The sequence below is a fragment of the Oncorhynchus nerka genome, linkage group LG18 (genome assembly GCF_034236695.1).
Source record: "Oncorhynchus nerka isolate Pitt River linkage group LG18, Oner_Uvic_2.0, whole genome shotgun sequence".
Lineage (NCBI taxonomy): Eukaryota > Metazoa > Chordata > Actinopteri > Salmoniformes > Salmonidae > Oncorhynchus > Oncorhynchus nerka.
Window position 1 is genome coordinate 40,813,151 of NC_088413.1, and position 14,439 is coordinate 40,827,589.

At 42.2% G+C, this 14,439-nt stretch overlaps 1 protein-coding gene across 12 annotated transcripts in view; it reads left to right on the forward strand.

Annotated features, from left to right (window-relative positions):
- dtnbb (dystrobrevin, beta b) overlaps positions 1–14,439 on the forward strand; it is a 51,973-nt gene that overhangs the window by 30,632 nt on the left and 6,902 nt on the right. For 4 of the 12 annotated variants that reach the window (XM_065004084.1, XM_029687622.2, XM_065004083.1 and 1 more), the window contains exons 11-16: positions 5,715–5,789; positions 9,221–9,326; positions 9,721–9,806; positions 10,378–10,491; positions 11,409–11,505; positions 12,016–12,036. In XM_065004084.1, the coding sequence (XP_064860156.1) occupies positions 5,715–5,789; positions 9,221–9,326; positions 9,721–9,806; positions 10,378–10,491; positions 11,409–11,505; positions 12,016–12,036 (499 nt within the window). The remainder of the gene's footprint in view (positions 1–5,714; positions 5,790–9,220; positions 9,327–9,720; positions 9,807–10,377; positions 10,492–11,408; positions 11,506–12,015; positions 12,037–14,439) is intronic. The other 8 variants (XM_065004086.1, XM_029687625.2, XM_065004089.1 and 5 more) reach the window with 6 other exon arrangements.

Sequence of the window (14,439 nt, forward strand, 5' to 3'; positions counted from 1 at the left end):
TTTTGTTCAGTATACATCAAATACATAGTTTCCATGTGTTTGATGCCATTCCATTTACTCTGTTCCAGCCATTATTATGAGCCTTCCTCCCCTCAGCAGCCTGTTATGTATTGGGCCTTGGAGGACTTTGGATTTTTGAAACACCTGAAACAACTTTCTTATCCACCCTCCCCCCTCAATCTGCATGAATTACACATTCTGATTTGAATTACAGTAAAATCTCTCACACACACACACACACACACACACACACACACACACACACACACACACACACACACACACACACGCGCATCCCTCCCCCCACACACACAGACAGGGGGGCTTCATGCATCCATTATTTTAGAGGGTGCACAAAGTCCCCTTACGATAAAAACATATTTTCACAAGTGAAAAATCACATGATTTCACATGTGAAATTTCCAAATGTTTTGTATATGTCAAATCACGTGAAACCATGTGATTTTGGAATACTTCACATATGATCTGGATTTTCACATGTGAAACCATGTCTTTTTTGGAACAAGTTTCACATCTGGATTTTCACATCAGTTTTTAGACATTTTTACAAATTAATAGAAGATGAAATGTCTTGAATCTATAAGTATTCTACTCCTTTGTTATGGCAAGCCTAAATACAGTAAGGAGTAGTCCCTCAGTCAAGTAGTCAAGTAGTGAAGTGCAGTACCTTGGGGTCACTGCGCTTTACATCGATAAAAACTGGAAACTGCATTCACACGCTCTGGCCGTAATGAAGACAGAAGAGGCACTATGCTGAAACGTGCGCAGAGCATTTCACGGGTGTAGCAAAGCAACGGAACATTGAAAACAAGACTACCACACTTTGCACAGGCAGTGCATGGAACGTGATTACAGCTGCGAGACGTCTGCCTTTTGAACACCTGCCCCGCACCGCGCACAGTCTCCAAAGGTCCATCACAGTGTCCCTACAGAACAGCGGGTTCGACAATGCCCTAGCCAAATGCAGAGAAATTGTTGGGCATTTCAAACACAGCAAGTTGTAAATGGACAGCAGCAAGTTGTAAATGGACAAAAGAAGGAGTCGCTTGCACAAGATGCCACAACAAGACGGAATTGCACTCTGGAAATGCTAACGCGTGTCACAGAAACCAACAACCACTGACAGATGTGCTGTCCCAACAGAAAGCTAACGTCACCATGCCAACCACAGCTGAACTGGAGAAACTGCGGAAGCTGGAGGCACTACTGGAGCGCTGCAGGTAATCGTCTTGATCGCACTCTTAGTGTTATAATATGATTGTGTATGTGTGAGAGAGAGATCGAGTCTGTGTGTATAACACGTCTCTCACAATTGACTGAAGTGATTTTAAATGATCTTCCACTGAAGGTACTCGACTGAACGTCTGGGAGGGGAGAAGTACATTGGTGGGGTTGCCTGCTTTGTGCCATCTCCTTTTGAGTGATGGAGAGCTCCGATGATGGCCCTGCCTACGTGGTAAGATTCAAGCTGACATTCACAACGGACCTGCAGAAACGCAAGGAAAACACCAACCTCGCATGGCTGAAGATCGGTTTAAGGACCTGAAGTACCTTCCCAGACCTGAGAGGGGTGAGGTGTGGGCTTTGGTCAGCAACTTGCTGAAGGAAGAGCGGCCTGCACAGCAACCTGGTAAAGCAACAGAGTCGGAGCCACCAAAGAAAGAAGCTGCCCTCTTGATGAGTTCGCCTGAGTCTGATGAAGAGGAGGAGTCCATTGAGAAATGTGTGTAGCGTTACAAAGCAGAGCCCAGCAACAACATGGAGGACTGTCCACTACAGTGGTGGTCACAGCATGCAGGGCCACACACCAGGCTGGCCTGCATTGCACGGAGGTACCTGGCAACGCCTGCCACGTCAGTACCTTGTGAGAGGTTGTTTTCACTCTCTGGGCATATCGTACAGAAGAAGAGAGCAGCTTTTTCATCTGAAAATGTCAACAGGCTTGTCTGTCTTTGTAACTGGCTCGGTGAAAATAAGGAGGACAACTGAAGTGTACGGTCACAGGTTTATGTTCTGTGGAATTCATGATATTGTTGGACAGATTTATGTTTTTTTGTTCTTTGTATCCATAGAGACCGTTTTCTTATAGCCAAACCTCCCATCAGTAATCGGGAGAACTGTCATTTGGAACGGCTGACGCTCTAACAGTGCGTGTCTGTGTGTCTAGGTTCATGTTATCACAATGTTGCTCTGCATGCGATCACATGTTCTCACGTTAACGGCACGTAAGATTAAGCCATCCCAAACCGTTGTAAGTCAAGTAATGAAATGGTACGGGGCATTTCAAATAAGTGGTACGCCGTTCAGCGAAAATATGACCTCATCTGTGATTTGAACTTACAACCTCTGGACTTCAGGTCCCCTGAGATTTTTTTGCTGCGCCACAAAGTCTGCAGCTTCCCCTACACATTCATTAGCTATAATACAGCTCTGCTGCAGTTAGCAAAATAGTGCCAGCTGCACTGTTATTTTTAGTTATCAGTTATTCTGACTGTTCTCTCATCATCGATGACACTTATTTCAGCAATTTGTGGGTTTTCTGTGGTTGTCTAATGTTGGTGGGGCATATTATTCTGTTTTCGTATTGCCCCTGAATCACTATGATACATATAATCGTTTTTCTTGAGTGTATTTTTAACGAGGCTGAGATTTACTTTGAAGTCCAAAGTGTAGCAATACAGGTGAAATCAGGTATTGACACAGACATGGTGGCGTGGCAGGAAGATCAGAATGCTGTGAACCAAGAGGTTGTGAGTTCAAATCCCAGGTAAGGACATGTTGAATAATAATTACTGTATAGATAAACATACATAATGTAGTCATGTATTTCAAAGTGTGTTAAATTAGTACATTGGAAACACTATGTTGAAAGTACTGTGTATATCGTAATGTCAATTATTTGTTTGCAGGGCATCGCTTGTGAAATCTCGTCACATTTCTTTATCCACATGTGAAAGATTGTGATCACGTGAAAATCTAGATGTGAAACTTCATGAAATGTCACATGTGAAGTGTTCCAAAAACACATGGTTTCACCTGATTTCACATGTGAAAATCGTTTCGAAATTTCACCTGATTTTCCATGTGATTGTTTTTTTATTTTTTGTAAGGGGACTCTAAAATGTGTGTGTGTGTGTGTGTGTGTGTGTGTGTGTGTGTGTGTGTGTGAGAGAGAGAGAGAGAGAGGGATAAAGGCAGAGAGGCAGAGAGGGACAGAGATGGTGAGAGAGAGAGTGAGAGTCTGACTCTGCATTGTCATACAGTCATGTGACTGCTGGGTCTCCTTGGAGACAGCAGCAGAGTAGTTAGTTGAGATACTGGCTCAGTTGAGAGCAGAGCGGACCAGGGTATGCAGCTGGCTACAGCAGCACTTGGATGGTTGGATGTATTTGGTTAGCCGCTAGCCGGACAGGTGCTTTCTACCCTCTAAAGGAGGTAAGTGAGATCTCATAGCCTCTTATCTTTGTCTTGGTTTTCACTGAGTCAGTTATTATAGTATTAGATTCTACATGAAAGTGCACGCTGGCTTTTTCATACAGTTGGAGTTCCTCAGAAATATTTGATTAGGTCATCAGCATCTTACTAGAGACGTGTTTGTGTCCTGTCTTGCTCAGATGCTAAGACAGTGTAGAATATTCTAAAAGATAACTCTGCCCAGTGTCTATGTTCCCGATTTGAGCATGAAGACAGAAATATCAGTGATTTCTCTCGTCTTTTTCTTCTCTAAACGTGATCAAACATTCTATTTTTATTGTTTGGGATTGTATATGTGGAGCCAGTTTAAAAATAGTAGTTTAAAAACATGTTCCGTGGTGTGCTTTGAATGTATTAGCTTGACTCTGGGGAAATCTAATATTTGATCTTCATAGTAATGCAAATACGCTGCTGACCCCCCAAGTGTATACTCATGAGTAGTACAGTGATTGAAAAATGAATTCAGTTTCTTTATTTTGAGAAATATTGATGAATACTGATACAGTATAATGGTTATTCCCTTGCGTTCATGGAGATTAGATGGCACTTATTTTCCCTACCTTTCATTTGTGTACTGTCATGTGAGTACACAAACTAATGATCAGTTAAAGAACAGTGAACTGTCTGTGTAAACATACTAGTATTACTTCACTGACAGTTACTGTTATGGAAACTCTTTTACGCAATGGAAAGTCTTATTTCTAGAAATGGTTCACTTCCATGAAGGTCAAACATTCTTTGAACATATTCTGGAGAAACGTATGCTAAATTATTCTCAGTACGTCAGTACTCATGGCTGTTTAAATTGTTGGAGGCTTGCTGCTGATTAATGGCGAAGCTACAACGAGAGGTTTAGAGATAATGGATGAGAGATAGAGAAAGTGATATGGAGAGAGATAAGAGATAGTGAGAGTAAACATACAGTGTTCCTTTTTGATCATTTTTATACATTGGAGTGTGAAGAGAGAGAGGCTACACTACAGTATTTTAGGAAGAACTCATCGGAGGTAGCAAATGACTTTGCAACTGTTATTTTTCCATACATGGAATGAGAGAAAGACAGATCAAGAGAGAAACAGACCAACACTACTTTAGAACTGTCATTTCTCCATACATGGGACTACACATCTTACATTTTTAGCTCTTATCCAGAGCGACTTACAGGAACAATTAGGGTTAAGTGCCTTGCTCAAGGGCACATCAACAGATGTTTTACCTAGTCAGCTCAGGGATTCAAACCAACGACCTTTCGGTGACTGGCCCAATGCTCTTTAACCACTAGGCTACCTGCTGCCCTGGAGTCTGAACTTGAAGAGTTCTTTTGTCCGAGCAGCAGACTCTGCATCTGAAATGGCACCCTATTTCCTATATAGTACACTACTTTGGGCACTGATCGAAGGTAGTGCACTATATAGAGAATATGATGCCATTTCAGACACACCCAGAGTGAGCCAATGAGTCAGGAGAATCTAGCCAAACAGAGAGAGCCCCAGCCAGCCAGCAAGCGAGCACAGGACTGCGGTGCTGATATGAAAGCCAGATGGACTTAATAGTCTTTGTTTACTCTCCCAAATTACCTTCTGTAGTGCAATGTCACCTTTCTTTTCCCAGTTCCTCACCAACCACAGACTTCTAGTTTAATTAGATTCCCTGTCTGCTTTTGTTCCTCTTGTACGGTTTTAATGAGTTTTAAGCTAATCAAAATGCCAAATCTATTATTCTTTCATACAGACCATGACAAATGAACTCACATATACTGTACAGCCCAATCAGTAGCAATCTTCTACATACAGTACAGTTGTTCCCTATTTGATAATGGTAATCCCCAAACACGAACGGTTGCATCCATTGATTGTAGTCTACAGTCATGATTGCTTATTCATGAATATTACAGTAATTTACATGTTCATGCAAATGCCCTCTCTCCTCCCCTGTAGGGACAGAATCCTCAGATCTCCTTAGTGTATAATAGTATACGTATATGAAGTATATTTCTCCTACAGTGTAGCAATAAAGTCCTGTCATCTTGTGTTTAACTGTAGCAATGTTTCTACGTACTGTCCAGTAGTTTTGTATGACGATTGCTTACAGTCACCATTGCATATTCATGATTCCTACAGTATTGTAATGCAAATGTCCTCTCTCCCACCCCAGAGTCAGTGTATAAGTCTATTTCACAGTGTAGCAATAAAGTGGTATAATCTTGTGTTTTACTGTAGTCAGCCGAAGCCAGTGGCCAACAATATGAACAACACAATGCTCATGTCGTCTGGGGCACCTACTCCTACTAAAAGGTGAGTTCTTCAGCATTGGCTTTGAATTGCTCCAATACCTATCATGCCTAACCTATTTCCGGAATTCCTTGCAGAGCATAGACCATTGTTGACCAACTGCTTCCATCCCCTTATGTCCTGTGCCCTTAAAGATGTTGCCAAGTCCATCCACGTCTTCCCCTTGGAATCATTCCTGAGAAAACACATGATTTGTTAGCTACTTTAGTGGCCCTGATCATAAACTCTTGATTGAAGTGACATGTATACATGGGTTCCCTCGCGTCTGCTATGGCATTAGAAGTAGAAGAGATGAGTGTGTGTGTGTGTGTTTCTGTGTGTGTGCAGTACTGTGATGTAATCAGGCATTGGCAGAAGCTCCGGGCGATTGAGAGGCAAGATTCAGAACACATTCTCCTCCAGGAGGTCACGCGCACGCACTCACACACTATATTGCCAAAAGCTGCATATCAACAGAACAGAGAAATCCATTCTGATGTTTGGCGAAATCGGTTCCAGATTGCTCAAAGTTAAGTGCCAATGTGGACGCAAAGAGATGGTTAAGGTAGAGAGTTTGCTCTCGCATTATCAGATCAGAGGAAAGGTGTGTGTGTGTGTGTGTGTGCGTGCGTGTGTGCTAAGGTCTTGTTTGCGCAGCAGCAAGCCAGCCTGTTCCCTCTCAAATCCTTGTAGCCTGGCGTCTGACTGTGTGAGCTGACACACTGTCACATTTGGTTTTTAAATATTAATCCATGTAATTATTACTGTGTTCTGCTTGGCTTCTTCTGATGTGAAGGGTCTGGGAGTCAAAGATGTCACTACAGCTGAATAACAGGACTCTCTGCCTTAGCTCACTGGCGCTTAGCTGAATGCACCAACAAAAAAAAGCTTAAATACATTGAAGATCTTACTCACCACAGCTCTCTCATTAACAATAGCACGGTGAAAACAGTACGTAGAGTATCAACCACTGTTTTGTGTCTCAAATTATACAGTTTAGTATTTTATTCAGAGATGTTTTATTGTAAGCTTAGTCCATCATAAGGTTGCAAAATTCTGGGAACGTTCAATAAATTCCATGGTTTTCCTGAAATGCCAGTTGGAGGATTCCCGGAATCATGAAGGAATAAGCAGGAAATCCGGAATCCTCCAACCAGGATTTCTGGAAAACCAGGGAATTGACTGAATTTCCATCAAGAATGGGTATTGTTGTAGATTTTGTTTGTAGAGGCCTAACCTTCTATTCCACTTTTGCACTGGAACCCATCTGGTCCTCTCTGTCTGCTGACAAAGCATCTTTTCACTTCTCCAGCCTCTCTCAAACAGATTGCTCAGCGCTGCTCTTCCAAGGACCAACCCACCGACCGACAACCCACAATTTATGACCTAACACTCAGCACCAGAAAATACAAATAATTTGCTGTTGGAGTGTTCGATTACTTTTAATTTGGAGTTAACTGACTATTGACCGAAACGCCACCAGATATGAAATCACAGACTCAACTGGTAGGCAGACTGAATGTTATTAACGAGGGGTGTCAATATTGTTGCCATCGTGCTCAAGTCGAGAACAGTCACTTTTACAGTATTTTCCACCTGAAATTTGACATTGATTGCATTGTAATAACATACACATGTGTAAGAGAGAGAGACCGATGGAGGGATAGCCCTTTGATTGACAGCCCTGTGATTGTGTTGATAAACAGATTCTGAGTGTACGGTATATGAGCAGCCGTGTTATCATGCGGTAGGGCCTAACAACAACAATGGGAAATGGGAAATGTGTATGCTGAGACTGAAAGCAGTGCAGAATCAGTCACAGAGCAGTGTTCCTACATTATGCCGTTTTTGAGCATGTTGTGCGTCAAATGGCATAAGCTCATTTGAACCTAGTACAGACAGAAGGGCATTGGTGACCGGCTGCTCACAGAGGATCAACAAGCCGTTTACACACAGTCTTGTCTGCTAGAATTTTCCCAGATCCACAGTATATGTGTTGTCTTGCCAACTCCAATGGTCATTGTCATGCCAAGTTAGCATGAAAATGACATAGGAGTTGGCAGGACAGCACAGTGGATTTGGGACCAGGCCATGAAAACAACCAACACAAACAGATCTGGGGCCAGGCTAGCAGACAAGGTCGTCTGCGACCATAAGAGTTGGCTGTACAGCGCAAACAGATCTGGGACCAGGCTATTGTCTGCATTGACTGGTTCAAGGAAACTCTGTCTCTGATGAAGCAGAGGCAGTAAGACACGACCTGGTCGGAGTGGTCTTGTCGATTTAATGGAGAGGAACAGCTAACAGCCCAACTCTGACTGAGCCAGTGTGGTTATCTTTCTCTTTTCCACTCTGATGTACACAAATCTATTATTTAAACCCTGGGACTGACCTCTCAGAACTCAATCTAGAGTTAAGACGCAGGATATAAAGCCATAGTTGGTTTCTAACAGGACTGACCTCTCAGACTTCTCGGGCCATTTTCCTTGACGCAAAAAGATTGGTAGTGACAGTCCTTAAACATGCACTCCATGAGACGGTGGAATGTACTGGGGGTATAGTCATGGGTGTGTAGTCATGGGTCGCACGTCATCCAAGCTAAAAAACAAACGGCATCCAATTTATTTCAAGCTGGGTTTTAACTGGACTGACCTCTCAAACTCAATCTAGACTGTGTTATAACTGTTAGACAGTGGATAAAAAGCTGAAGTGGATATGAAGCTGTAGTTGAGGTTTTACAGATGCAATTTCTTTCCATCCAGATTGTTGTTTAATGGTCTTAATCATGGGGGGGGGGGGGGGGAGATCATTGCAGACCACTCATAGAGAGGGGATAGCATATGTCCAATCATCTGTTCAGACCATATGCCTCGATGAAAACCAAAGTCACACACATATTTGACTTTTCCGGGTAAATGGTTTTGGAATGAGCAGCTGTGATGGAATCTGACATTTGTGGCCTGTTGCTGTATTGGGATTTGTGTTGTCTCCCTAAAGACTCATGGAAACCCAGGATAATCAGACCTTTTTCACACAAGTTCTTAATGATCAGACCACAGTGATGGCATAAGTTATAGGGGTGGCAGGTAGCCTAGCGGTTGGAGTGGTGGGTCAGTAACCGAAAGGTTGTTAGTTCAAGTCCCTGAGCTGACAAGATACAAAGAATATATGCTGATGTGCCCTTGAGCAAGGCATTTCACTTAATTGCTCCAGGGTTGTTGTTGATAATGGATGGCTGTGACCCCACTCTCCGAGAGGTGTCCAGTTTACACATGCCTATAAAATAGGGCAAATATAAACACCCACCAAATGAATTTATGATTATATCCATGGCACTTACATGCCATTATTATTCCACATTTAAAATGTATGAAACATTATTGCTCTATGATCTCTATCCCTCACTCCTCCTCTCCCTCCTCCCTCCCCCTTCCTCTCTCTCTCTCTCTCTCCAGTGTCTTGGAGAGTCCCAGCAGGCTAGACGAGGAGCATCGTCTGATTGCTCGCTACGCAGCGCGCCTGGCAGCTGAGGCAGGCAACTCCACAGTGAGTAGCTCCACAGTGAGTAGTGTGTGTGTGTGAGTAGTGTGTGTGTGTGTGTGTGTGTGTGTGACTAGTAGGGCGCCCCAGGGTGGGATTCTGTCCGCCTGCATTTAGCCTCTTCTTATTATGTAACACTTTGTGTAACTGCAGGATGTTCATAAAGAGATAATAATGATCTCTGCGCCCAGAATCAGATCATGTTAAGGCTGTTACCAGCGACTAAGAGAATCATTACCCACAGCGTAGTCCGTTGATCAAAGTTAAAGGTGAAATTAAATTGCAGGTTGGCTGAAAAGGCCCAGGATGTTAGAATAGATATTCAAAGTCTGATGCACTGCATGTTTGATGTGTTACTCTCTTTTATCCACTCAGTTTTATTCATTCTGTTTTTAATGGTAATTTTGTCTTTCAGCAATGTCCTCCAACAGATCTGAGTTTCAACTTTGATGCCAACAAACAACAGAGGCAGCTAATAGCAGAACTAGAGAACAAGAACAGGTGGGAATGTATTTGATTGTCACTTTATGAATAAACATGAAAAAAAATTGAATAATCACTACTTAAAGTAACTGTCCAGTGAACTCATCCTATACTGACCAAAGCATCAATTGGAGAAAAAACACTTCCAAAACCCCACCTCAAATTAAGCAAGCTATTTCCTCATAGAACATGATGTCATATTGGTTCATTGGCTGAGCTGGCCAATCAGCTGTCTGCTCGCGTTAATATTTTTAATAACCATTCTGTTGTTGGGGTACGCCCACACCATTCCAACACAGAAAAGCTGCTTTTTAACATACGTAATCAATTTAAAAAACTATTTCACTCATATTGTAATGAATTATAGGTCATATTTCATAGAAATCTGGAAACACTGGACAGTTACTTTCGATTGTTTATCAGGTAATATAGTTACATCAGTAATTATACGTATTGTATGCTCATAACTTAAGAATTTTGTGAAATATAAGTAAATATACTGAAATCTATCTTGGTCATCAGGACCTGCTTTCAAAACGTCATCGGCAGATTTTAAACCTCCATTTTGTTGTGTCTTCTGGTCCCTCAGAGAGATCCTTCAGGAGATCCAGCGACTGCGTCTGGAGCATGAGCAGGCCTCCCAGCCCACCCCCGAGAAGGCCCAGCAGAACCCCACACTGCTGGCCGAACTCAGGCTCCTTAGGTACCACATATACACCTAGATCTATTACCCACCTATATCTTATCTATATCTACTGTATGCTTATTATCGTCTATATCCATTTACATCTATGCCCATCTACAATCAATGTTAGAACTGCTCGTCGCATATATATACACTCTACAAAGTCATAACTTCGCCTTTATTAACTCTTTATTACTTATTGATATGCCTTAATAAAGTAAAGTATGCCTTAATTCCTCAGTAAACACAGCATGACCTATAACAGCACTAACAGCCTATGTGGGTGTTAGATATCTGTCTGTATTAAGGCCTATAATCCTGAGGTAGAGAGGAGGAGAAAGACAGCCGGGAAGCAGATGTTTGTGAGATTTTTGGAATGGGGGGGAGAGATGGATAGGACTGTGTTTTCAGTCCTCAATGACATTTTGATCTCATAATGTGAATGAAGGTAATTACCACGTTTGACCACCAGAGGGTGTTCAGACACCAATGGTTCAATTGTATTATCATCACAGAAAAAGGGATTGAGCCAGTAGTTGTCTCTTTCTGTTACCCCGGAGTGTAAGCAGCAGGCTCAAAGAAGGGACTGTCTGTGAGCATGTTGTCTGTGGGATGTTGGGAAAGGGACAGATGAGCAAAAGACTGACCAAAGTTTTACATCAGTGGTTTTCAAACCTGTCCTCGGGGACCCCCAGCCGTTCAGTGTATTTGAACTATTTCAGAGCGACCTGATTCCAATCGTCAACTAATCAACTGAGGTAGACTGAGGTAATTGTGAAACATATGACGATCCCAGAGAAGAGGTTTGAAAACCCCACTGTCTTACTTCAGCACGACGCCACCTGACAGAAGAGTGTGGAGACTGACAGGCCTTTCAGGAGGCAGTAGGGACTGACTGCCAGGTGTTGTGTTTGTGTGTGATTGTGGGACAACAGGCACAGGAAGGATGAGCTGGAGAGGCGCATGTCAGCCCTACAGGAGAGCAGACGGGAACTGATGGTCCAGCTCGAGGGACTGATGAGGCTACTCAAGGTAGGATAGTACTATGACTACAGAGTATTATACACTATCTGATACACTATATCACGGTTTCTTGTTATTCTGACTTTCATATAGTAACGCTGTAATACGTATTAGTTGTGTATCAGTATCAACATATGTCATTATTGCTTTTCGTGTCATCAGGTATTCGTTAACATCAACCGTGAATCTGTTTTATATTTTATACAAGCATTTAGAACGCTGCATTGATTGTAGTTGACAGTAGTCTGCCTCAGGGTCCATTGGTTACCTTGAAAGGATCTTACACGTATGAACCTGTCTGTTCTGTCCTGATATTGAAAGCTTTTGACTCTTTGCCTTTGCCACCGTCTGTCTGTCTGTCTGTCTGTCTGTCTGTCTGTGTCTGTCTGTCTGTCTTAATTTCTTTTTTCTTTTTTTCTCTCCTGTCTCTCGCTCTCTCTTGTTATCTCCCCCTCACTTCTTTCCTCTCCCTCACTGCTCACGCTTTAATATCACCGCGTACCATTGGCTGGCCGATAGGATGAGGAGCAGAAGCAGGCAGTAAGTGTCTCCATATTCAGTTAACTATACATTAATACGCTAATACAGCAATACAGAAGCAGACCCGCTCATTCAGCCGCCGTAGTATTACGTTTCATACTACTCTCCACACTCAAGGCATGTGCTGATATGTCTCAGACAGATCGTGTTTCAAGGAACTTAGAGTAGCATCGTTTTTTTTTGTGTGTACATTTGACACAGTACATATGTACAGGAAACCATACACTAGACTACCTTATTATACACTGGGTGTTTCGAGCCCTGAATGCTGATTTGGCTGACAGCTGTGTTATATCAGACCGTATACCACAGGTATGACAAAACATGTATTATTACTGCCCTAATTATATTGGTAACCAGTTTATAATAGCAATAACCTACCTCAGGGGTTTGTGGTATTTTGTTCATATACTACACCCCCTCGAGCCTTATTGATAAGTTATAACATGGCATTGTTGAATGCTCGTTTCTGATTGGCTTGAAGGGTAGAGAACGTGCATAATTTCCTTATAACGTACGGTATATCAGCACGGTAGAATTCAAGGCTATAGTTAATTCTGTTCTATGTTTGAGCTGCTTTTGAAAGCAAAAGTCGCACTGAAAACATTATTAGCATTGTTGAATTTCGATATTCATAATAGCAAGCTAGGACTGATGGTTTGGTTAGCTAAACTAGAAAGTCTGTTTGTTCAGTTACCAAGGCAACTACCGTAGCTATGTAGTAAACTCCCTAGCTAATTCAGTGGACTTTGAACACATTTTGACCTGCAAATGAACACATTTCTAGCAGCAAATGTGTTAAATTATAGTCATGGTATAAAAGGGATAATCAACTCGGGGCTCTTTGTGTTATCTGGAGAAGAAAAAAAATACAACACCGTGGAAGGTTGGTTTCACCGCATAGCCCCTTGTTGATTATCCCTTACATATTATAGTCTAATGTTACCTTTTCGGTCATTTCTATATGAGCGAGCATACATTCTAATCTACACTAAGTAAAAAAAAAAAGTGATATCGAGGTTATATGTTGCTTCATGAGATATCAATTCTAGTCTGAGGTAAAGTTCTTTATGTTATTTGGTGAGAACTCTGCCATGTATTCCATTCTTTGCCAAACAAACGTCTGAGACCTGTTCCTTTCATCAAAGCTAACAACCTTCCCTCTAATGTGACTGCAGTCTGGCTAACCATCTGCTGCTTGGCTCTGAGCCATACAGTCCTGGACCAGGGTAGACTTGGGTTCAAAGTAAACAGTACTCAATATCTTTCCAATACCTCTGTATTTGCTCTAGCCTGCCTGGAGTGCCAGTTGAGGCGTTGTTTGTACTTTTGGGACTATCCTATTTGTCCATTTTTAAGCTAGGCAGGCTCAATCAAGCACAGATAAAGTATTAGAAATTATTCCAATAGTGTTTGAACCCAGGTCTGGCCAAGGGCCCTGCACCAACCCCCTCCTCTCCCCTCCTTACCCCTCCCCACCCTAGGAAGGACACAGTGCCCCTTTCTCCAGGCAGCATAGAACCCAGGCGGCACATTACAGTCCCCTCTCTAGTCCCTGCAGGCAGGCAGGCAGGCAGGCAGGCTCACACATGGTTCTCATTAGCTTTCAGAGCAGTAAAGGTGCTATAATAGACTGGGTGTGTATGTTTAGGTGTGTGTCGTAGGGGGTGTAGGTGTGCGCCATGTCGTGGGGGGTGTAGGTGTGCGTGTGTGTCGTGTTTTCTTAGCAAAGTTACAAAAGTGGTGGTCTAGACCTCCTCTAATCCTAACCCTACCTATGGTGATGTTGGTATATTTCTATAGTTTTTGGATACTAACCCATGGTGATGTTGGTATGTTTCTATAGTATTTGGATACTAACCGATGGTGATGTTGGTATGTTTCTATAGTATTTGGATACTAACCCATGGTGATATTGGTATGTTTCTATAGTATTTGAATCCTAACCCATGGTGGTGTTGGTATGTTTCTATAGTATTTGGATCCTAACCCATGGTGATGTTGGTATACAGTATTTCTATATTATTTAGATCCTAACCCATGGTGATGTTGGTATATTTCTATAGTATTTAGATCCTAACCCATGGTGGTGTTGGTATGTTTCTATAGTATTTGGATCCTAACCCATGGTGATGTTGGTATACAGTATTTTTATATTATTTAGATCCTAACCCATGGTGGTGTTGGTATGTTTCTATAGTATTTAGATCCTAACCCATGGTGATGTTGGTATACAGTATTTTTATATTATTTAGATCCTAACCCATGGTGATGTTGGTATGTTTCTATAGTATTTAGATCCTAACCCATGGTGGTGTTGGTATGTTTCTATAGTATTTAGATCCTAACCCATAGTGATGTTGGTATATTTCTATAGTATTTAGATCCTAACCCATGATGGTG